The sequence below is a fragment of the Narcine bancroftii genome, chromosome 5, assembly GCF_036971445.1.
Source record: "Narcine bancroftii isolate sNarBan1 chromosome 5, sNarBan1.hap1, whole genome shotgun sequence".
In the NCBI taxonomy this organism is placed as follows: Eukaryota; Metazoa; Chordata; class Chondrichthyes; order Torpediniformes; family Narcinidae; genus Narcine; species Narcine bancroftii.
The window spans coordinates 83,157,298-83,181,939 of record NC_091473.1 but is presented as its reverse complement, the minus strand read 5'-3'; the positions used below and the strand labels follow the sequence as shown (position 1 = coordinate 83,181,939).

At 43.7% G+C, this 24,642-nt stretch overlaps 1 protein-coding gene across 2 annotated transcripts in view; it reads left to right on the top strand.

Annotated features, from left to right (window-relative positions):
• LOC138762732 (E-selectin-like) overlaps positions 1 to 19,077 on the top strand; it is a 43,566-nt gene extending 24,489 nt beyond the window's left edge. For both annotated transcript variants that reach the window (XM_069936309.1, XM_069936307.1), the window contains exons 6-8: positions 11,191 to 11,298; positions 15,279 to 15,305; positions 18,921 to 19,077. In XM_069936309.1, the coding sequence (XP_069792410.1) occupies positions 11,191 to 11,298; positions 15,279 to 15,304 (134 nt within the window). In that variant the 3' untranslated portion in view covers position 15,305; positions 18,921 to 19,077. The remainder of the gene's footprint in view (positions 1 to 11,190; positions 11,299 to 15,278; positions 15,306 to 18,920) is intronic.
• Positions 19,078 to 24,642: the final 5,565 nt, after the last annotated feature.

The window sequence follows — 24,642 nt, the reverse complement described above, 5'->3', positions numbered from 1 at the left end:
AATAAAAAAAATGATTTCAAGACAATATCGGTTGTCTACACTTGTGGCTGTTTACACTTGTTCACATGATCGCTACAGAGACTGCGCACATGGTGGAGTGGAGGCTGCGGTTCGTTGCCAATGCCCAGTATCACAAGAAATCATCATACTGCATATTGCATGCGCGGGAACAGATCGAAATTCAAAATTTGAAGTCCAGATTCTACCCATCGTAACTTTGAAAAAGCGTAAGTTGAACCATCATAAGTAGAGGAGTATCTGTAAATGGCAGATTAAATATATTCTCATTTCTGCATTAGAATTATTTTTCTGAGAGTACTAGGTTGAGTTCCAACAGTTCTTGCTGCAGGAGCAGCCATTTATTTTTACTTTAATTTTTCTTAACTTAGCTGATTCTAACCAGAAGGGGAACTTCCCTGCTCTGTCCAGAGCACCACAGAGCCCCCTGCTCTATTCACTTTGCACTTATGACTGTGTGGTTGGGTACGACAATAACACCATCAACAAATTTGCTGATAAAACCACAGTCCTGTACAGCAGATTTCTGCCCAACATCGCAGATTTATGTTGATTTTCAAAAGATAAGGAAGAGCTGGAGGGATCTTGCCACTTCCTTCGTTTGATTCAAAAATAATTTGTTTCCACTCTTATTCTCTGATTCTGAGAAGCTGATGAGCCCAATGCATCCACAGACTCTGCCATAAGTGGGGCAGGAGAGGCTTTAAGGAATGGCTGGGGTGTGCCCTCCATTTGCTTCCAACATATGGATGAGATTACTGCTGCTGGCTGCTCCTTTCATTGTGAGTGGCAACAAGGCAGCAATTTATTATGACTGAGGGAATGTTAGACTTTTCCAAGGGAGCATTAATAACATCCTTGAATTGTTTCCTCTGTGCATCCAGAAATCTCTTACTGCTACAATGCCTATTAAAAATGTGGCCCATGCATCAAAGTCATACGAGTACAATTACAGATTGAGGGTGGTCTTGTTCAATGTTTTTTTTAATTTTCTTTTCTTCATCTGGTCACTGTATTTGGAGTATTTTGGAGAGAGAATGCTGGTGGTACCTCTCCAGTGCTCTGTAGTGCCTGCTGCACATAGTCTCGTTCTCAGATGTATACAGAAGGCAGGGGACAATCCCTACCCTGTAAACCAAGAAAATTGTGCCTCCTTGGTCCCCAAACATCATTTACTCAGCCTTTGCTGTGAGATGATTCATGAAATATGGAAGGAACTTAATGTCTTATACGCCTGATTTGATGACAGTAGAAGTGAAAAAATACTGCTCTGCATCCCACATTCCCTGATGATCCCATCCTGTCCGTATCAGACACAGACAGGATGCCTTCAGGAGAATGAATCCAAGGAAAGCATCTGGCCCGGATGGAGTACCTGATCGAGTATTAAAAATATGGGCTGGCCAACTTACCAATGTATTCATAGATATCTTTGATATCTTATTCCAGCAGGGCATGTTACCCACCTGTTTCAAACAGGCGTCAGTCATACCAGTGCCCAAGAAGCAATTGCCTAAATGACAATTGTCCAGTAGCACTTACATCAACAGTGATGGTGTTTTGAAAGGCTGGTGTTGAAGCACATCAGCTCCTGTCTGTGTCTGACTTTGTCTATTGTAGCAATGGGTCTACGGCAGATTCCATCTCACTGGCTCTACACAACCCCCCGGAATACCTGGACAGTAAAGATGCATTCATCAGGATGCTTTTTATTGACTGCAGTTTGGAATTTAACACCATAGTCCCTCAAAACTGATCAGCAAACTGCAAGACATGGGAGTTAACACCCCAGTTTGTAATTGTTTCATGGATTTTCTCACCTACAGAGCACAATCAGTGAGGAATTGTAAGAACATCTCCTCCACAATGTCCATCAATACCAGAGCACCACAGAGCACTTATGACTGTGTGGTTGGGTACGGCAATAACACCATCAACAAATTTGCTGATAAAACCACAGTAGTGGTTTGTATAAAGTAAGGAGATAAGTCAGCATGCAGATGGAGGGAGATAGAAAACATGGCTGAGTGGTGCACCACCAACAATTCAATGTCACCAAACCTAAAAAACTAATTGTTGACTTCAGGAAGTGAAAGCCAGAGGTATACATTCCTGTGATCATTGGGGGAATCAGAGGTGGAGGGTGGGTGGGGGGGTGGGGGGTGGGGGTGAGCAAATATAAGTTCTTGGGAGTCACGATCTCAGAGGATCTTTTCTGGACTCAACATACTAATGGCATTGTGAAGAAAGCACGTCAGCACTTCTACTTCTTCAGGAGTTTGTGGAGATTTGGAATGACACCAGAAATGCTATCTATGTGTGATGGAAAATGTGCTGACCAGCTGCATCACAGTCTAGTATGGGGACACCCATACCCCTGAGTGTAAAGTCCTGCAAAAGGTAGTGGACACAGCCCAGGACATTACAGGCAAAACCCTTCCCACTATTGAGAACATCTACAGGGAATGTTGCCATCGGAGAGCAGCAGCAATCATCATGGATCCACACCACCCAGCACACGCTGTGTTCTAAAAGGCATAGGTGCCACAAGACTCAAATCACCAGGTTCAGGAACATCTGCTATCCCTCCACCATCAGACTCCTCAATGACAAGCTCAATCAGGGACTCATTTAAGGACTCTTACTTGTGCACTTTATATTTTTTAAATTCTCTTGGTGGGCAGCAACCTCCTTTCTGACAAATGACAAAGGAGGAAAAACCCAACACCCAACCCCAACCAACCAATTTTCCCTTGCAACCACTGCAACCGTGCCTGCCTGTCCCACATCGGACTTGTCAGTCACCAACGAGCCTGCAGCAAACGTGGACATACCCCTCCATAAATCTTCGTCCGCGAAGCCAAGCCAAAGAAAAGATATGTGTAGTATTACAAAGTTATTCTTAATTGTTTTTCTTCTTCCAATGAGCTTCTAGCTGCTGCCTTGCATTTTAAATTCTAATTGTAACTACAATTAAGTTGAATAAATCTTGGAAAACAGCCACCAAGTTTTTCATTCTCACAACAATTTACTCAACTTAATTGGCAAGCGTGGAGACAGAGTAGAGGCCCAAGTACTCAGACATCGACCCCAGCTCCCCACAGCTGTCAAGGAGTGGCGATATTGGCATACGATTTTCATGAACTAGGCCGTTGACTATGGGAACAAGATACCAAACAAGTACAGAACACTATTAGGCTGTGTGAATTGCAAAGTTTCAAATACATAGAAGGATGTGAACATTTTGACTCAGCTATCTCTAAGTAGGACAGATTCCCACTAAGGTTTTTGCCAGATATTTACGGGCTACCAGGCAGCAGAAGCCAGCAGAATCATTAGGTGAGATCTTCAGGGAGTTGGAAAACTTAAAGAGAAACTGTAATTTTCGAGATCATAGTGCAGTGCAATGTGGAAACAAGGCAATGTGTGATGCGTTCATCGGTGGCATTACCTCACCTGCACTATGCCAACGTCTCTTAGAAAACAAAACACTGGACTTACAGGGTGCTTATAACCAAGCTACTGCATTAGACATAACTCAATGCAATAATGATACATACTCTACCCTGATGGCCAATATAGCTGCAGTAGTGAACCCTGAACTATCACAGGTACTGCAGGTATGTGAGAAAGATTCTTTAGCAGGGCTGCCTGATAACCTTCCAGTTGCTCTTGAGAAACCAGCTGTGGCTGCCACTTATAATACAAAATGGAAATGTTCCTTCTGTTGTTTCTCTTACCTTTCACGGCATAACTTTCCAGCACATGAGGCTATGTCCCAAGAAGGGACATTATGTCTGGGTGTGCAAATCCAACACCTCATCAAGCTCAGCGGCAAAAGTGGTCAATTCTCAGGTATTGGCTACACTTACTAAGGTGCCACAAGAACTTGCTCAAGCCCCAACCTTTGTGACTGTGAATTGTAAAAGGTTAAGCGCTCTGTTGGATTCATCCAGCACTGATAGTTACATTAGCGAGAAAGTCTAAAACTTAAAGTTCACCCATCCAGTAAAGACATTACTATGGCACAGAAAATTTTAAACATTAGTTCCCAAGGATATGTTGTTCTTGACCTACTCTTAATCTTAATAGCCAGTCATTCGCTGCCACACAACTTGGTGTATTGAAGGACCTATGTTCTGACTTAATTCTTGGCCAGGATTTCCAGCGTCAGCATCTGAGTTTGAAACGTGAATATGGAGGACCCTTGTCTGAGCTGTGAGTGCTGCTAACCATTACTGTGTATTGACAGCTGCAAAAATGGAAGAGCGATCCCTTTTTCCAAACTTATCACCAAGCTGTAAACCATTTGCTGCTAAATCAAGATGCTTTAGCAAAGATAATTAGGACTTCATTGCAGAGGAAATTCACCAATTACTTTCAGAAGGCATAATTGAGACACCTATATCACCATGACGAGCCAAAGTGGTAGTGGTGAAGGATCCTACCCAACAACATGAGAAGCAAATGCATGTGGATTATTCACAATCAATTAATACACGGAATTGGATGTTTTCCCCTTGCCAAGAATTGATAAAATGGTGAGCGAACTTTTATAATATTGTGTATTCTCTATCATTGACCTGAAAAGTGCCTATCACCAAGTGTCATTGAAGGAGTCAGATAAGAAGTATACGGCTTTTGAAGCCAATGGATGTTTATATCAATTTTGTACGATTCCATTTGGAATCACAAATGGGGTAGCTGCCTTCCAGCGAGTTATGGACAAGTTAGAGAAGAAAAACTGCAAGGTATTACCTTGATAATACCACTATTGCTGGACATACACAAGAGGGACATGATCAAAATGTAAATAAATTGCTAAACTCCATCAGTCAGAGGCACCTAACACTTAATAATTTAAAGTCTGTGTAGTCTGTGAATTCCATTAATGTCCTTGGATACTGTATGGGGAATGGTATAATTAATTAAGCCTGATTCTGAGAGACTTTGACCATTACAAGAACTTTCTCCACCAGAAAATTTGCAATGCTTAAAAAGGGTACTCGGAATGTTTGCTTATTATGCCAAATAGATTCATGGTTTTTCTAACAAGATTCAACCATTGGTAAATGCAGAGAAGTTTCCAATGGAGGAAAAAGCCCTGAATGCCTTTAACTTACCAAAGAGAGAGTTGGAGGAAGCCACCCTGCACTCAGTGGATGAAAACTTACCCTTTGAGGTAGAGTGTGATGCATCTGATGTGGCTATTTCTGCTGTCCTATTTCTGGCCATCGCGCATATATGGGGCCCAGGTGCAGACATCAGGGCCCTGTGTAATTGGAGCGCTGGCCTGGGATTGACCAGCATTCCCGTCAGAGTTCCCCATCTTCTCACCGTGCGGAGTCACCTAGGACGATGGCTGGTATCACTCCCAGTTCCACGTGGTCACCGGGTTCATCAGCCATTTTGAGAGCTGGTCCGTGTCTCTGCATGCGGGCTGCTATACCACTCCTCTTCCAGAACCGGTGACAGCGCCATTGTCTGTAGCTCTGGGAGGTCTACCCTGCTCATTATAATCCAGATATGTTGGTATCAGGGGGTCAATGGTAAAAGTCTCTTCCTTACCATTGATGCCAAGAAAAAAGGTGGAATCGTTGTCCCTGATGACCCTGAAGGGCCCCTCATAGGGCCGTTGTAAGGGTGGCTGGTGTGCGCCCCTGCTCACGAAAACATACTGACAAGTCCTGGGGATGTTATGTTTGGACTGGCTGTGTGGTGAAGGTTGCCGTGGGACCAGAGAGCCCAGGTTTCACCACAAGTTCTCAAGGGTTGCCACGGGGTCTTCCAGGCACTTATCAGTGGCCAGGAACTCCCCAGGAATGATCAAAAGCATGCTGTAGACTATCTCCACTGCCGAGGCATTGAAGTCCTTCTTCCGCATGGTACAGATCCCCAACAGGACCCAAGGCAGTTTGTCCACCGAGTTGGGATCCTTGAGCCAGGCCATCAAGGCTGCCTTCAGGTGCCTGTTAAAACGCTCCACCAAATCAATGGCCTGAAGTTGATATGCTGTGGTGTAGTAGAGCTGTGTCCCCAGGAAGTTAGCCGGTGCTGCCTAGGGCCCAGAGGTGAATTGTGCCCTGCTCTCTGGGATGCTGAACCTGGACACCCATGTGTCGATGACTACCCTGACGCAGGCTTCAGTGGTGGTATCAGCCAGTGGAACCGCCACAGGTCACCTCGTGGAGTGGTCCACCATAGTCAAGAGGTATCTCATCCCATTGGAAATTGGGAATGGCCTCACTATGTCAACGCGTACATGGCTGAACCTACACTGCATTGGCTCAAAAGTCTATGAGGGAGCTCTCATATGAACCTGCACTTTGGAGGACTGACAGTTCGTGTAGGTTTTGGCCCACTGGCTGACCTGTTTGCAGAGGCCATGCCAGACAAATCTGCTAGCCAACATTTTGACCATGATGCAGATTGGAGGGTGCACTAGGTTGTGGATGGCATCGAAACTGGGCACCTCCATGCAGCCTGGACAATGGGGCTGCTAAAAGAGACGTTGCACGGCAGTGTCAGGTAACCTGAGCTGATGGGATATCCTCCACTCTGAGCCTATACGATGGGATCTCAGGGTCCTGCTGCTGCGCTTTGGTGAGGACCACATGGTTGACCCCTTGGGACAGGGCATGTACTGACTCGATTGCAGGGTGTGTCAGCTACCACGTTGCTTTTCCCCGTGATGTGCTGTATGTCCGTAGTAAATTCAGATATGTAGTACAAGTATCTCTGTTGTCAGGCTGACCATGGGTCTGATTCTTTATGGAAGGCGAAGGTCAGCAGCCTGTGATTGGTGAAGACCTTGAATTGCCAACCTTCCGAAAAGTAACCAAAATGTCTTATCGCCAGGTACAGTGCCAACAGCTCTCAGTTGAAAGCACTGTATTTGAACTGTGGGGGTTTGAGGTACCTGCTGAATAAGGCCAGGGGATGCTACTGGCCTTCAATGTGTTGTTCCAGCACGCCCCTTACCGCTGTGCTAGAGGTCTGTCAGGGCAATAGGTGCCTTCGGTCTGGGGTGGATCAGGAGTGTGGCATTGGCCAGTGCACCTTTGGTGTTCTGAAATGCCCTGGAAGACCCCCTCATCCCAAATAATGTCTTTTGACTTGACAGCCACCAGTATGATGCGTGCAGGTGCCAGTATAAACCTGTGGTAAAAGTTTATCATACCAGCGAATTCCTGTAGCCCTTTTACCATGTGTGGCTTAGTGAAATGCTAGTCCACTTCAACCTTCTCGGGGAAGGGTTTAGTCGCATGTCTGTTTATCCTGTGCCCCAAGAAGTCAATAGTGTCCAGACAGAATTGACACTTTGCAGGGTTGATTGTCAGCCCGAACTTACTCAAGTGGGTGCACAGTTATCTCAGGTGGGCGGCGTGGTCTTTGCGACTGCGCCTGGCAATGAGGATATTGTCCAAATAGATGAATGGAAATGTGAGGTCTAAGCCCACTGCATCCATCAGCCGCTGAAAAGTTTGTGCCACGTTCTTTAGACTGAAGGGCATATGGAGAAATTCAAACAAGCCAAAGGGAGTTATGATTGCAGACTTAGGGCTGTCGTGGGGATGAACTGGGATTTGGTGGTACCCTCGGATGAGGTTTACCTTGGAGAACACCCATGCCCCATGCTGGTTGGTGGCAAAGTCTTGGATGTGGGGAACGGGATATTTGTCTGGCGTGGTGTCCTCATTGAGGTGGTGGAAGTCGAAGGGGGAGGCCCAGGAACTGATGGAGTGCCTCACAATTCTGCATTTTCTTAAACTCCTCCTTTGCTAGGCTGAGATTTACGGGAGGAAGTTGTCATACCTTGGCATGGAGTGGGAGGCCCTCGGTCAAAATATAGTGCCTTACCCTGTGCTTTGGATTGGCCGCGGAGAACTGTGGCACCACTATTAAGGGGAACTCGCCAGAATGTAGGCGAATTCGTTGTCTAAGAGTGTTATAGAGTCCAGGTTGGGGGGGGTCGGTAGCTTGGCTTCCCCAAGAGGCAGAGTTTGAAAAGTTCTGGTGTGCACCAAGTTCCATCCCTTGAGGTCGACAAGCAAGCAGTGGGCCTGAAGGAAGTTAGCCCCTAGGACCAGTTGCACCACTGCCGTGAGGGTGAAGGTCCATGTAAAATGGCTGTTGTCAAAATGAAGGGGAATGGTGTGGATCCCAAAAATCCAAATGCAGGAGCTCTTGGCTGCCCTCAGTGTTGGGCCCTGCTTGCTGTTGCAGGTGTTGAGGTCTGAAGGAAGTAGGACGCTCATCACAGCACCAGTTTTGACCAGGAAATGCCTGCCTGACAAGAAGTCCAAGATGTAGAGGAAGCTATCACTTGGGCCAACCACCACAGCCATCAATGACAGATGGCCAAGGCATTTCCCAGAAACCCACAGGGTGGGCAGCATCAATGGGCCTCCACACCTCATTGCTGTTGATAGTAGTATAGCTGTCCTGCTGGTCTCGCAGGCTGCAGTTCATGGGGCTTGCTGATGTAGTCTACAATGGCCCTGGTATCCTTCTTCGCTCTCCAGAGTATGTTCGCCCGGGTCGTGACCCTCCAAGGGTCGCTAAATTCCTCATCCATGAGCAAGAGCCGATTATCCTCGGGCAGTTGCTCCAGAAAGATCTGCTCAAAGATTTGGCAAGGCTAGAGCAAGCATCTTGCTCATTAGGGCGGGCAGGGCCCTGTCCCCCAATCTGTCCATATGCCACAATTGGGAGAGCCCAAAAGTTTGGGTTAACAGTTCTTTGAGGGACACGTATTTGCTTTCCTCCGGAAGCTGCCGTAGGAAATCTACAACCCTTGCTGCTGTGTCCTGATCAGGGTAGAAGTAGTGGGTGCCATCTGCAACGATGTACTGATAGTGGAACTGAGCCTCGGCCTGCTCAAACCAAACATGTAGCTGTGACACCTAAAACATTGGCAACCTGAGAGAGACCACATGGATGGTCACTGGCTCTGCTTGATCCGTCATCTTTGGGTCCAACTGCCGGTTGGACCTGTCGGGGTCACCAATGTAGCATTCATGCTGTGCAAGCATGGAGAAGAATGACACACACACCAAAGCCTTGGAAAACGAGACTGGTTCATTGCTCTAGCTGTCATGCTTATATAGGCCTCAGACTCTGATGTCAGGGCCCTGTGTCATCAGACTGTTGGCCTGGGATTGGCTGTCATTCCCGTTAGAGTTCCCCATTTTCCTGCCATGCAGAGATCACCTGGAACGATGGCTGGTGTTACCCCCAGGTCTGCGCGGACACTGCATTTGTTGGCAATTTTGCAGACTGGTCCGTGTCTCCAAGAAGTGGGCCACTACAACTTCTGCTTACAAAAGAAGATAAATATAGAACCAAACACTAGAAATTCCCATCGATAGTTTTTTCAAATGCTTCCTCCAATGTCATCTGCCTCATTAACAATGGTGTTTGTCTTTAGCCACCGCTGGTCCCAGACACCTCCCCACCACTACTTCTGGTCCCAACACCTCCCCACCACCGCCGCCAGTCCTGACACCTTCCCACCACGGCCGCCAGTCCCGATACCTCCCCACCACCCCCTCTGAACACCGCCACCAGTCCCTGCTCCAGCCTGGTAGTCCGAGGTCCCTGCTCCTGCCCAGAAGCCCGGGGACACTTCTTTGATGCAAACAGCACCGCACCCGATGTTGAAAATGGAGTCACTGTCATCCACTCTGGCTACAGCCAATGCTGAAGGCTTAGTCCTAACTCCATTTGGCATCTTCCTGGCCAAGAGCAAAGATTTCATTTTGTACCACAGAGTTCCATTGTTATCTAACTGGCAGAATGTTAGAACCCCACATGGGCAAGTCAGGTGGTGAATTTTTTCAACTTGTGACATCATGTTGGCGCTAAAAGAATTTGGTTTTGGATCTTTTTGGTTTTCGGAACTTTGGATACGGGGTACTCGACCTGTATTTATTTTGTGAATTTTTTTTTAGAAATAATGGTGAAAAACAGAAAAGGCTGACATTCATCTTCACTGTGTTTTGAAGTTATGCAAAAGTTTTGAATAATTTCACAATGTAATGTCTGCACAGAAGTCATCAGCCAATGGGTCTGTTTCCGTTCTGTACAGTTCTATGTTCTATGAGTGAGAATGTGTGATGGAAGTCTATTTATATGTTATTATCATTGCCTATCATGAGTATTTGGCAGATTATATATATGCTCCTCTTTCTGCTTTACAACGGCACTATAATTATCTTATTATTTTCCATTTCTTTTTAATATATTTTTATTGATTTAGAAGAGAGAAATATTACATGTTACATATTAACCACACAACTTTATACAGTATAGAATATGAATTATAAGTAGTTTATACATTGTCTTATATACAATGCTTGGATACAATAGAAATTCCCTTAGGAAACTTCACTTCATATTCTAATATTTCATGGTAAATTATCTAATTAGAGTAGTCTCTTCTACTTATAAGGAAAAAAAAGGAAAAGAAGGAAAGAAGAAAAAAGAGAAAAAAAAGAAGACCCCCGGCCCATTCTAATCCTACCCCTCCCATTAAGCACAGTCACCAGTGAATAATAGTAAAGAGTTGAGTCTCAGCTCCCAGACAACGGACATAAAACCCCCAGGGCACACACACCTATGTAATCAAATTATGATAGTAGTCCATAAATAGGCCCCATATCTTTTCAAATTCAATCATGAACTCTGTAATGCCATATCTAATTTTCTCCAAGCTGAAGCAAGACATAATATCCTCTATCCATTGCATATGAGTTGATGGTAAACTATCTTTCCACTTCATCAAAATTGCTCGTCTGGCTATCAATTAAGTAAAAGCCACAATTCTTTTTTGAATTAAGTTCAAGGAAATATTTTCCTGTTGAGAATAACCAAACAAAGCAATAAAAGGGGCAATGTTCCAGTTTGATCCTAAGAATATCTTATAAAGTTTGGAAAAATTGTTCCCCAAAATATTTTAGTTTTGGACATTCCCAAAACATATGAATCAGAGAAGCCTTAAAGATTATTTAATGAAAGTAATCAGATCCTTATTTCTCACAATTTATAATTATTTTATATTTATATTTATTTTTATTTCCATTTATCTTGATTCAGCTGACTCCAGCTGTAAGTTGGGCTTTCCTGCTCAGTCCGCATCACAGATTACAGTATCTTTTTACCTTGTTTTAGGTACTGAGCAAACGCTGTATGTAATCCCGGTAGTCATCGGCACAACTGGTGCTGCTTTTGCTTTCTTGCCTCTTATTGGCTACATTATCAGAAAGTATCAAAAGAAAGGTAAGGCTCTAAATTCTCACTTTCCTGTTCTTTATCGAGCTAGCATCGTATTGCAGCTTGAGTTTTGTTCTGAGGCAATAATGAAATTGGGAGAATACAATTTACTATCTCTATTCAGGAGCAAATTGGGTCTTCTTTTAGTGTTTTTTTAGCTCTGGTATCCCAGTCAAACATAGCTGTCATTTTGCTGTTAAAACTTCTTGTTCATTAAACTCCCAAGCTGCATAAGAGGGAATTTGCACAGTTGTTGCCAGCAGGTTCAAATACACCAGTAACCTGTGCAGGGCACCTGGAACTAATGCGAACATTGCAGGCAATTTTGTGTTTCCTTAACTATCTAAATGAAAAATCTGTACCCGGCTCCACAGAGTTAGACGCAGGAGACACAATATTTAGTTTGATATCAAATCATGTATAAGAAACAAGATTAATAGAGGAAAGAATGTTTTGATTGAGAGAGATGAGCTGTGAAAGACAAAATGCATTCAAGTTGTTTGTTGTCTACATCAATGATCTGATGATAATGTAGTAAATTGGATCTGCAAGTTTGCAGATGACACAAGGATAGGAGTAATTGTCACAGCAAGGAAGATTTCCAAAGCTTGCAGAAGGATCTGGACCAACTGGGAAAATGGGTCAAAAAAAAAATGGCAGATGGAATTTAATGCAGACAAATGTCAGGTGTTGCATTTTGGAAGGACAAACAAAGGTCAGACATATACAGTAAATGGAAGGAACTGAGGAGTGCAGAGAAGCAAAGAGTCGTGGGAATACAGATACATTGTTCCCTGAAGGGGACGTCCAGGTTGACAGGATTGTTAAAAAAAAGGTTTTTGGCATCTTAGCCTTTATAAATCAAAGTATTGAGTGTAGGAGTTAGGATGTTATATTGAAGTTGTTTAAGACATTAGAGAGGCCAAATTTGGAATATTGTGTGCATTTCTGGTCACCTAACGGCAGGAAGGACATCAATAAGATTGAAAGAGTGCAGGGAAGATTTACTAGGATGTTGCTGGGTCTTTGGAAGTTGAGTTACAGGGAAAGATTAAACAGAATAGGACTTTATTCCTTGGACTGAAGAAGAATGAGGGGGAGATTTGATAGAGGTTTATAAGATTGAGAGGTATAGACAGAGTGGATACAAGTAGTCTTTTTCCACTTAGATTGGGGGAGATAAATACAAGAGGTCATAATTTTAAGCTGAAAGGGGAAAGGTTTAAGGGGAACATTAGGGGAAAGTTCTTCACTCAAAAAGTAGTGGGAGTGTGGAATGGGCAGCCATCTGATGTGGTGAATGCAGGCCTGATCTTAAGTTTTAAGAATAACTTGGATAGATATATGGATGGGAGATGTCTGGAGGGTTATGGAATAGGAGCAGGTCAATGGGGCTAACAGAATGAATGAATAGAAGGGCCAAATGGCCTGATTTTTTTGTTCTGTAGCACTCTATGGTTTTATGATTCTAATATTTGGCTAAAGAATTGAGATCCACTTTGGAGTCAGATAGGTTGTTTGCAGTAATTAAAATTTGAATCATGTTAAATATCAGTTTGGAATGGCCAAACCATTTCAGTGTTAAACTTAGACCATGTCCACTACATTAACACAGTAACTTCAAGTGGTTCATTAAATCTAAAGGAGGAATTAGATGGTATTTGTGCAAAGCTTATGAAGGAATAGCTTTAAACTGTATACTTCCACCCATCAGAAGTTGCTGACCAAGTTGAATTTGGATAACAATGTGCCTTTATTTTTGGACCTATCAGATGAGGATTTCAGGGAGAAATAATAAACCTAAGATGTTGGATTCTGAAACAAAAACACAATATGCTCATAGAATTCAGCCAGTCAAGCAGCATTTGTGGAGAGAGAAACCTGTTAAGGTTTCAAGTCAGGGGCCCTTGCTCAAAGCTGGGAAGGGAAGGTTTTGTTCTTGAAACAGAGCGGAGGAGAAGAATGAGGTGTAAGACAAAAGACCGCATGGAGATTAGTTTGGACAGATCAGAGACAAATGAGCGCCAATATTGAATTTTAGCAAGACATTTTATAGAAACAAGATGAGAAGGGGACTTGACAATGGGACACAATGGGAGAACAGTTTAACAGAATTTGGAAAATTAAGATGCTGTACCTCTGGTTTATGTTGCCCTTGGGAGGGAAGGAGCAGGTAGGTGGGAATAGGAGTAGGATTGAAAATCAAAGTGCCATGCAACAGAAAGGTCAGGATCACACATATGGCTTGAGCACAGAAAATCCTGAGTATTTCATGTATGGCAACTCTATTAAAATAGCACTCACTCAGTAAAACTTTTAAATGATCATCTAAATGTGTTATGCCAAGACTGGCACTCTAATGCAAAATACATCTTTTTGATGTTAGAATCAGTTTGCTTTTTTTTTCTTTAGCACCAGCTCTGTAAGATGGATGTTATTCAAATTTATCTCAGTTAGTCCACTGACAGAATCCAAGAGAGTCTTTATTCATTCAATTATGCACTGAAGATTACTCTGACAACACTCAATGTCTATCACTAGTGACTCTTGAGAAGCTAATGGTGAGCCACTTTCTTGAACTGCTGCAGTTAGAGGAGAAATTCCCACATACCTACCCTTCTTGGTAGCAGAAATTATTAAATACTTATGCCAATCAAATGTTCAATCTTGCTCTTTATGGTATCAAGCTGCCTGTGTGTTGGAGTTATGCTATTGATGCACCGTTGAGAAACCAATAGGCTTTGATTCACTTAAGAACAATGACACATCCATATTGTTCGACTGTCATCAAATGACAAATAGGTGTGCCAGACCAGACAATTATATGCAACAGTGATTTACCATAGCTATTTATGCTGTTGAATTTAAGGGTAGGTGTTAGAACCTTCTTCTTTTGTTTGACACAAGTGCAATGTAAATAGTGCTTAATTAGCACCTGAGCTAAGCTGATAAAAAGACAACAGTCTGTGAGTCAGTGAAACCCGAAAGTATGTTTATTAAAAACAACCGCGCTGACTTTTTAAGGAAATCTTCCCACTTCCGCAGCCCACGCATTGTTCCTTGGGCCAATGTTGGGGCACTGCTGAGTCTCTGAGATCTAGCCCGGTGGCCGACAAGAAGGGACAGGTTCCCCCCCCACTGGCTATGGACTGTAAGCGCAGGCTTCTCCTTCACACAAATGGGGCCCCAGTGCTAAGTTGTGCCTTCGGTACTTTTGGTGATTTGGCCCGCTTTGTAGTGCAGATGGGTCTGCAACACCACCCCTCCAAGAATAGTAGGAACCCTGGGGTAGCAGAGTCCATGTGTCACGGTGCTTAGGTGGCTGGGCCTTCAGTCAAACGGCAACCTCTGGCAAGAGCAGGGAAATATCTAGGTGTGTAGGTTTCAAACGGTCTACAGTGTACAAGTCCTTTCTGCCCCCAATGAAAACCACACCCTCAAGGCACAACACCCTGAAAGGCACTGTAACGATGAACCATGAGGGCCTCTGCATACAAACACAAATTCACAGATAAGGAGTTCCATGGGTATGTGTTCCAGAGGTGAATCGAACCGTCCAGATTATGGCAGTTTCTTATGGTTAGCACATAGGCGGTTGAGAACATTGAGAGAGTTGTCCTGAGTGTTAGATGAGTAGAAACACATATCTCTGGGCATAGCCAGTGGGACGCCATTCAGGATCTTGGCAAACGAGGCTGGAAGGTTCTCCTTCGGTGCTGTTCGAAACCCCAACATGACCCAAGATAGTTCATCCATCTAATTTGGCCCTTCTATCCTGGCTTTGAGGTCTGACTTCAGGTGTCAGTGGAAACATTCTACTAATCCATTGACCTCTGGGTGGTAAGTAGTCATGTGGTGCCATGAAAAATATTCAGATCTATTATAGTGATCAATTTGAAATGTATTTCTCTAACTCAGTAATTCTGTCATCATTCAAATTAAATGTTTATAAATAATAAGAATTTATTTCTGCTTTTGCTTTCTAGTAATGAACAGATCTTTGTCACTCTAAGGTATGAATCATCTACTTATGTCTACTTAACAAGCCTGGTGAATAACTGGTCTTCAACAACCATTATGTTGCCATTATTGTATGGCCATTTACATTTATTAGAAGAAGAAATATTTGAGTCAATCATGTTCAGCAGTTGTTCAGTGGCATTTTTGCTGCAGTCAACCGTTAATGAGAAGGCTGAGTATATAATTGGTTTCAGTTTTAGTGATACATATCATCAATAATCTATCCTGGAAGTCACAGCAATACCTCAACATCTTTGAAGCTGAAGGAAATTTGACATGAAACCACCAATTTTTATAGATGAACCTTAGAAAGTATCCTGTCCAGATGGTACGAGACTGCTCTGTCCAAGAATGCAACGAACTTCAGAGAGTTGTGAATATAACTCAGGCCATCACACCAACTAGCTTTCCCTCCATTGACTGCATGTACACTTCCCGCGGCCTTGGGAAATCAAACAATATACTATATGACCTTTCACCCCAGTCACACTCTCTACTCCCCCCTCCCATGACAGAGAATATATATAGAAACATAGAAAACCTACAGCCCACAAAGATGTTCTGAAACATGTCCTGGGGTACATCTCATCCAGTCCTGACAAATTATCCAACTTGATGCTTTCCAAAAGATCCAGCACATCTTCCCTCTTAATATCTACGTGCTCAAGCTTTTCAGTCTGCTGCAAGTCATCACTTCAATCACCAAGATCCTTTTCCTTAGTGAATATTGAAGTGTTCATTAAGCACCTCTACTATTTCCTCCGGTTCCATACGCACTATCCCACTCCACATTTGATGGGTTCTATTCTTTCACGTCTAATTCTCTTGCTCTTCACATACTTGAAGAATGCCTTGGGGTTTTCCTTAATCAATTCTGGCTCTCCTAATTTCCTTTTTAAGATCCTTCCTGTTAGCTCTATAATCTTCCAGATCACTAACATTACCTAGCTCTCTGAACCTTTTGTAAGATTTTCTTTTCTTCTTGACTAGATTTATTACAGCCTTTGTACACCACAGTTTCTGTACCCTACCATAACGTCCCTGTCTTATTGGAATGTACCGATGCAGAATTCCACACAAATATCCCCTGAACATTTGCCACATTTCTTCCGTACTTTTCCCTGAGAACATCAGTTCCCAATTCAAGCTTCCAATTTCTTGCCTGATAGCCTCATAATTCTCCTTACTCCATTAAAATGCTTTTCTAACTCGTCCGTTCCCATCTCTCTCCAATGCTACTTTAAAGGAGATAGAATTATGATCATTACCTCCAAAATGCTCTCCCACTGAGAGATCTGACACCTGACCAGCTTCATTTCCCAATACCAAATCAAGTACAGTCTCTCTCCTTGTAGGCTTATCTACATATTGTGTCAAGAAACCTTCCGAAAATACACCTAATAAACTCCACCCCATCTAAAACCCTTGCTCCAGGGAGAAGCCAATCGATATTTGGGAAATTAAAATCTCCCATCACAACTCTTATTATTATACCTTTCTAGGATCTGTTTCTCTATCTGTTCCCCAATATCCCTGTTCCTACTGGGTGGCCTATAAAAAACACCCACCCACAGAGACTCCGTAGACAATCCTTCCATGATGTCCACCTTTTCTGCAGCTGCAACACGATCTCTGATAACAGTATCACACCCCCATCTCTTCTGCCTCCCTCCCTGTCCTTTCTGAAACATCTAAAACCTGACACTTGCAGTAACCTGATACTTCCTGAACCATCCAAGTCTCTGTAATATCCACCACATCATAGCTCCAAGTACTGATCCACACTCTAAGCTCATCCAATTTGTTCACAGTACTCCTTGTGTTAAAATAGACACATCTCAAACTGTCCATCTGAGAGCATCCCTTCTCCATCACCTGCCTATCCATCCTCACACACTGTCTCCAAGCTTTCTCTATTTGTGAGCCAGCCACTTCTTCCCATCTCTTCAGTTCAGTTCCCACCCCCCAACAATTCTAGTTTAAATTCTCCCCAGTAGCCTTAGCAAACCTCCCCGCCAGGTCCCCTTGGGATTCAAGTGCAACTCATCCTTTTTGTACAGGTCACACCTGCCCCAAAATTTGTCCCAAAGAACCAGAAATCTGAATCCCTAGCCCCTGCTCCAATCCCTCATCCACGCATGTACCCTCTACCTCATTCTATTCCTATACTCACTGTTGTTTGGTACAGGCAGTAATCCCGACATTACTACTTTTGTGGTCCTGCTTTTCAACTTCCTTCCTAACTCCCTGTAGTCTTTTTTCAGCACTCCTCCCTTTTCCTATCCATGTCATTGGTACCAATATGTGCTACCACCTCTGGCTGTTCTACCTTTCATTACAGGATATCTTCGATGCAATCTGAAACATCCTGGACTCTGGGACCTGGGAGGCAAACTATCATCCACAGAATCACCTGTCTGACACCCTAACTATAGAGTCCCCTATCACTACTGCCTCCTCTTCCTTTCACTACCCTTCTGAGCCACAGGGCCATACTCTGTGTCAGAGCTATGGCCACTGTTGTTTCCCCCAGGTAAGCTGTGTTTCCCCCCCTCCAAAAAATACTCAAACAGGAATACTTATTATCAAGGGATTCAGCCTCAGGGGTCCTCTCTCGTACCTGACTCTTCCTCTCCCCCCTCCTGACTGTGACCCACTTGTCTGTCTCCCATTGCCCTGGTGTAACCACTTGCCTATAACTCTTTTCTTATCTCCTCCTCACTCTCCATGACCAGATGAAGGTAATTGAGCTGCAACTCCAGTTCCCTAATGTGATCCCTTAGGAGCTGCAGCTTGACACAGGGTGCAGATATGGCTGTCTGGGAGGCTGGGAGACTCCAGGACTTCCCACATCTGACACTGAGCACAGAACACCAGTCTGCAATTAACACAGGTAAACCTACCTCGCACCGTTACCACCTCAGCCCGTTGAGCCAAAGCCATACCACTCTGCTACCCTCTCACTCCACTGCCCACTTCGAATGCTGCCCACTGGATATGGCAGTCTTCTTTTTAAAATTTCCCCAATCTACTGGTTGACGTCATGTGCCTGTGCAGTCTTGCCCCTCTTTTACCCCGAGTAGAAAAAATGTCTTCACTCCAAAATCCTTAGCCATTTTCCTCGCAGCCTTCTTGCTCTGAATATGAATTTGAAAATACACCACCAGAATCAGTTTCTTTCCCACTGTTATCAGACGATTGAACAGCCATCTAATGAGTATAATAATCATTCTTTGCACTGTTTACTAAACTCTGTAAAGACATACCCTCCAATGAACCTGAAGCCCTTTGCCATATTAGTAACATTGTAAAACATTTTTTAAATTTGAACATTAAACACAGTGGAACTCTATAAAAGGATAGGACTCTTCTGTGATTTATTGAGATAAATATCACAGAAAAAGTACAAATTGATAATTTTTCTGATTTTTTTCCCCTCAAATTTTAACAACTGAGAATCATCCAGCATTATGGACAAGCAAAGCAAAATCTGACTGCTTTGTTAGGCTACAGTTAGTGAGATCTACTCATTAAATATAAATATTATCTTCAAAGTGTTGTGCTGAAATAATGATAACAATTTATCAAGTTTGCTTTCTTAATTACAGATCAAAAGGAAAATGGACAACTACAAGGCTCAACCAGATAAAAAGTAGAAACCTTGCAATGTCTGTACCCAAACAGGCAGAGGCATTTTACTACAATAATTGCCTGAACAAAATAAATGAATTAAGTATTGAAATATCAATTAATGTATAATTTAAAGCAATGAATAAAGATTATGTTTAAATATAAAAATGTGACATTCTAAGTTTCTATTTGTTGTATGGAGAAAACACCAACATTTCTATTCCCCTGTTCTTAATTATTAAGGATTAGTTTTGTGGATGCTATTTTAAATGCATATAATTTTAGTAAACATAATTTCCTTGTGGTATTAATTTGCTTGATTAGATAAGGTGGAAAGATGAAATTATGCCAGAATACCTATATATAAAACATTGCAAAGAGTCTGATGAGAATATGATTTAATCCAGAAAAAGAATAATTTTTTTCCAATATGTAACCCTCAATGGTTAAAAAAGAGTTCCATTGTCTTTAATTTCATAAGCATTTACTCATGATAACAATTTATAGTCTTTTGCTGCCCTCTTGGGCCTGGTCAATATGCTGACAGCCTTATATAGGTTTAAATAGCCTGTAGAATGGGACCTTCCTTTTAACATTGGCAAACGATTGAGATCTGTGCCCAAGAAGGTAGCGTCTTGCTTTGTAGCCCAAACAATGGAAGCTCTGGACCAGTGCAGGGCACCAGAACGAAAGAACACCACCCTTCTGAGTAGGAGAAGATACTGGGGCTGACTACGGGGAAGTGGGGAGGAGAAGGACCCTGCAGAAGAGCGCTAGAAGATACATGACTGCTCCCCACTTCTTTCAGGTTTACACAAGTGGCTGCACTGCTGTCATCACAGCTACAGCAGCCCTGGCATTTTTGAAGACACATCTGAAGTGAAATACACAAGGGAAATTCTGTAAATTGCTATCACAGGTAAACACATAAAAGCACTAAATTCAGTCTAGCATTTATTTAGTGCCACAGGTAAACAGGGTTCTAGAAGGTTCTTTGGACATTCACAGTTTTGGTTCTGAACCAAGGACTGAGGAGAGTGACTTGGATACCTGGAGCTTGGGTTCACTACTGGAACATTCTCTTACACGTTATTGTCTTTGCACAATCTCATATAATGAAGGCTCTGCTTTTTAACTTATCAATGCCATGTGAACACTATTATCTGGAATTCAAGCTACCAGCAACCTCAAGCAAGTGGCAAAAAAAAAAAATCGAGGGAAATAAATAAATAAATATTTTTTTCCAATAAGTAAGAAAAAATTTTTTTAATAGAAGCTTATAATTGTAAAGTAAACCTTCTCTGAGGTAACATAAACATTTGGTGAAAATTGGAGCAAATATTCAATAAGCAGAATGCCTTGGTCGTGCTTTACTTGAGGCAGCTGTTTGAATAAAGTTGTGTGAAACAGCAATGGTGTCACCCAAGATGAAGAGCTAGTTGATGCCACTCACTATTGGTGTGACTCTCTTAAAGTGTCTCCATATCCCTGCTTGGTAAGAGTATTTATCTTTATTAGTATATATTTAAGTACCATATACATATACCATTCAGAGTCAGCTCTTCAGCGCTTAACGTCCTGTTTTGCGGAAACTGCCAAAATGTTTGGCCTGGAAGTCAGCCTGAAGAAAACAGAGGTCCTCCATCAGCCAGCTCCCCACCATGACTACCAGCCCCCCCACATCTCCATCGGGCACACAAAACTCAAAACGGTCAACCAGTTTACCTATCTCGGCTGCACCATTTCATCAGATGCAAGGATCGACAACGAGATAGACCACAGACTCGCCAAGGCAAATAGCGCCTTTGGAAGTCTACACAAAAGAGTCTGGAAAAACAACCAACTGAAAAACCTCACAAAGATAAGCGTATACAGAGCCGTTGTCATACCCACACTCCTGTTCGGCTCCGAATCATGGGTCCTCTACCGGCTCCTAGAACGCTTCCACCAGCGTTGTCTCCGCTCCATCCTCAACATTCATTGGAGCGACTTCATCCCTAACATCGAAGTACTCGAGATGGCAGAGGCCGACAGCATCGAGTCCACGCTGCTGAAGATCCAGCTGCGCTGGCTGGGTCACGTCTCCAGAATGGAGGACCATCGCCTTCCCAAGATCGTGTTATATGGCGAGCTCTCCACTGGCCACCGTGACAGAGGTGCACCAAAGAAGAGGTACAAGGACTGCCTAAAGAAATCTCTTGGTGCCTGCCACATTGACCACCGCCAGTGGGCTGATAACGCCTCAAACCGTGCATCTTGGCACCTCACAGTTCGGCGGGCAGCAACCTCCTTTGAAGAAGACCGCAGAGCCCACCTCACTGACAAAAGACAAAGGAGGAAAAACCCAACACCCAACCCCAACCAACCAATTTTCCCCTGCAACCACCGCAACCGTGTCTGCCTGTCCCGCATCGGACTTGTCAGCCACAAGCGAGCCTGCAGCTGACGTGGACATTACCCCTCCATAAATCTTCGTCCGCGAAGCCAAGCCAAAGAAAGAAAAAGAAGACTAGTAAGACTTTATCTGTAAACTTGGGAAAGGAAAGGTTAATTACATTGAATGTTCGTCTTTCGGGTGGCACCATGGAGGAGGAGAAACCTTCAGATGCAGTGACGGGTGTTATGAGCCCAGAGGAGCCCAAAACCCAGGTGCAATATAAATTCACCAAGACAAATGGTTACCTAAACAAAAGTTGTTTTTTTATTATCTTTAATCGTGAAAACAGGATCAAACTTTAATTTAATATAATGTGTGTGTAAGTTCAGAAAAGTTCTTTGATTCACAGTCCAATCTCACTTCTCACTCCTCCAAGATCACTGGTTGCAGACAATTCTTAGACTGTGCATAGAATTTAACATTTATGAATTTCACCAGGCTTTGGTGTTTGAAGTTCTTGTTGGTTTTCAGAGAGAGATTTGTTGCTCATTGGAAACCCACCACTTCAGTGTCTTGCCAATTAAACTTGCCCCATTAGGGTTTTCCAGATGATAACTTCTTTCTTTCAGGTCACCACAGAGTTCCTTTTTGTTTCTCTTATTTCAAGTGAAACATTATGCATCCTCTTATATGGACCACAAGAGCTTTGACCAGGTGGAACTAAGAACTCACAACCCGTCTTCAAAATGAATTCTCTCTCTCTCTCTCTCTCTCTCTCTCTCAGAGAAAACCACATGACCCTCTTAGAACAGCCAACTCAGACAGACAGCGGCTCCAGACCTAATCTTCCGAGTTTATTCATCTGTTGCTTTCCAAAACAACAATCCATTACTCCACATCATGCCCAATTAACACCTTCTTGTGAAGTCCTTATAGGCATTCTTCAAAGTTTTTGTAAAGGCACCCAAAGCCTGAACTGTCTGGCTTAAGCAGAGCTCTGGCATTTTATGAGATGTGTTTTAAAGTTTTTGTATGTGACCTACACTAAAAAACATCTACCATAATTTATCTCTTAAAACATATCTATAAACAATATAAAATAATCTGTCACACAGGGAGGACTAAAAATAATGTAAAATTCTTTAAGGTTTATATATTCATGCAAGTGAAGTTTGTTCAGTGTAAGTACAGTATAATATTTTTGTCTTTAAAATGTTTATTCTTAATGCAGGTGGTGTAGCACTGCTAAAGACAGAGCTGCTGAAATAAATGCTGTCCACATCAAGTAAGTAGACCAGTAACTGCTGTTTGTTCAAAAAATATGCTTTCCTTTTAGGGGAGGCAACAGGCTCACAGGAGTGATGCCATAATACTGCTGTGAGGCCTGGCCGTTCCTCTGGCAACACATTCCTGAAGTCTGGAACTTCTGTGCAGTGAGGGGAAAGCCTCTGTGCCCTGCCACGCTGGTTGTTCGCTAAGGTGACTCGGCCCATCATGTGCAGGACTGACCCGGCCCTCCGCAGACCAGCTGGGCTCCTTGTTACCTGCCTTAATGAGGTCGAAGAGAGGCTGCATGATGGCTGCTGATCCTGGGAGGAAGCAATGAAAGAAATTCACTATTCCAAGGAATTCCTGCAGGCAAAGGTGTTGCTCCTTCGCTGGAGGTGCGGTGCCCAAGGAAGTCGATGGTGGACAAACCAAACTGGCACTTGGACGGGTTGATGGTTAGCCCGAAAGTCTGCAGCTGGTCAAAGGCGTTTTAAATGTTCTTTGTGGGTCCTGGCGCCTGGGCTGGTAATGAGGATGTCATCTAGGTACATGAAAATCCCCTCCAGGTCTCTTGCCACTACGTTCATGAGGTGCTGGAACATTTGGGCCATGTTTTCCTGCCCAAATGACATACTTAGGAACTCAAAGAGGCCAAACGGTGTGATTATGACCATCTTCCAGACATTGTCCTGGTGCACTGGGATCTGGTAGTAGCCTTCACTAGATTGACTTTGGAAAAAAATCTGGGTACCTTGGATTTATGCGGCTAAGTCCTGTATGTACAGGATGGAGTATCTGTCCAATACCTTTGAGTCATTGAGCCGCAGGGGCGCTAACTGCCAGAGTTCTTTGGAACTATGTGTAGTAGTGAAGCCCACAGGCTGTTGGAACAGCGGACGATCCCCAATTCCTCCATCGTGGAAAACTTGGCCTTGGCTTGGAGGATCATATCTTGGGGCAGTCACCGTACCCGTGCATACACCGGTGGTCCTGTGGTCTCAATGTGGTGTTGCACACCATGTGCTGGTTCTGCATTGTGGAATTTGGGGGCCAGTAGAGTGGGGAAGTCGGTGAGCAGTGTGGTCTACTTGTTTTGTTCAAGAGTGTGGACTCCCAAAGGCTGGAAAGTGCATTGGTGCAGCGTAAGGATGATAACCTGGAAGGTGGTGGCATTGACCAACCGGCATCGGTTGAGGTTAACCAGGAGTCAACTAGGAGTTCATTCAGCTGGAGGAAATCTGCTCCTATGAGAGCATGGCCTACTGAGGCGACGGTGCAGTCCCACCTGAAAATGATGTTCCCGGTGTGAATTGTCACGGAACATGTCCCATAGGTGGAGATGGTTGAACTGTTGGCAGCCTGTAGGGGTAGCCCTCTGGCATTGTTCTTTCGCTCAAAGAATGTGGGTGGAACTAGGCTGATTTCTGTGCCGGTATCTATCAGGAATTTCCGCTGGGCCTTCCGGTCACAAAGGTAAAGTAGGCCTTTTCTGGTGCCAACCACCGAGGCCACTGACGTCAGCCAGCTTGCTCATTTCCCTGTATTGGACTGGGTTTGCTGTCTGAAAAGGTGCAGGGCAGTACACACCACCAGGCATTGCTGCCCCACTGATGGTGGTAGTAGCAGTACCCAACTGTTTTGTCACTGCGTTGTGGCTGGACTGGTGTTGGCCGCCATTGGGGCACACAAGGTGGCTGAGGTTTGTGCCGTTGCTCCCACTGCTCAAATGGGCTGCAATGGATGGAGTCAGGTTACGGAGTGTGCAAGAGCCATTTGCTTCTCTCGCCTTGAGGTGTGGTTCAGCAAAGTCAATGGAGATGGCAGCAGCAAAATGGACCGGCAACTTTGAAAGGAATAGGGCATCAAACAGGAAGCCATCTGCAAGGGCCACTAGCTCCTGCATCAGTTCTGAGAAATTGCAATCACCAAGGATCTGTGTCAGCTAAGTTCAAATGACTCGAGCAAAAACCATTTAAACATCGAGTACTTGCTGTCCATGGGTGGGTTGTTGACAAACTGGGCAACTTTCGCTGCCAGAACTTCAAGGGGCTGTT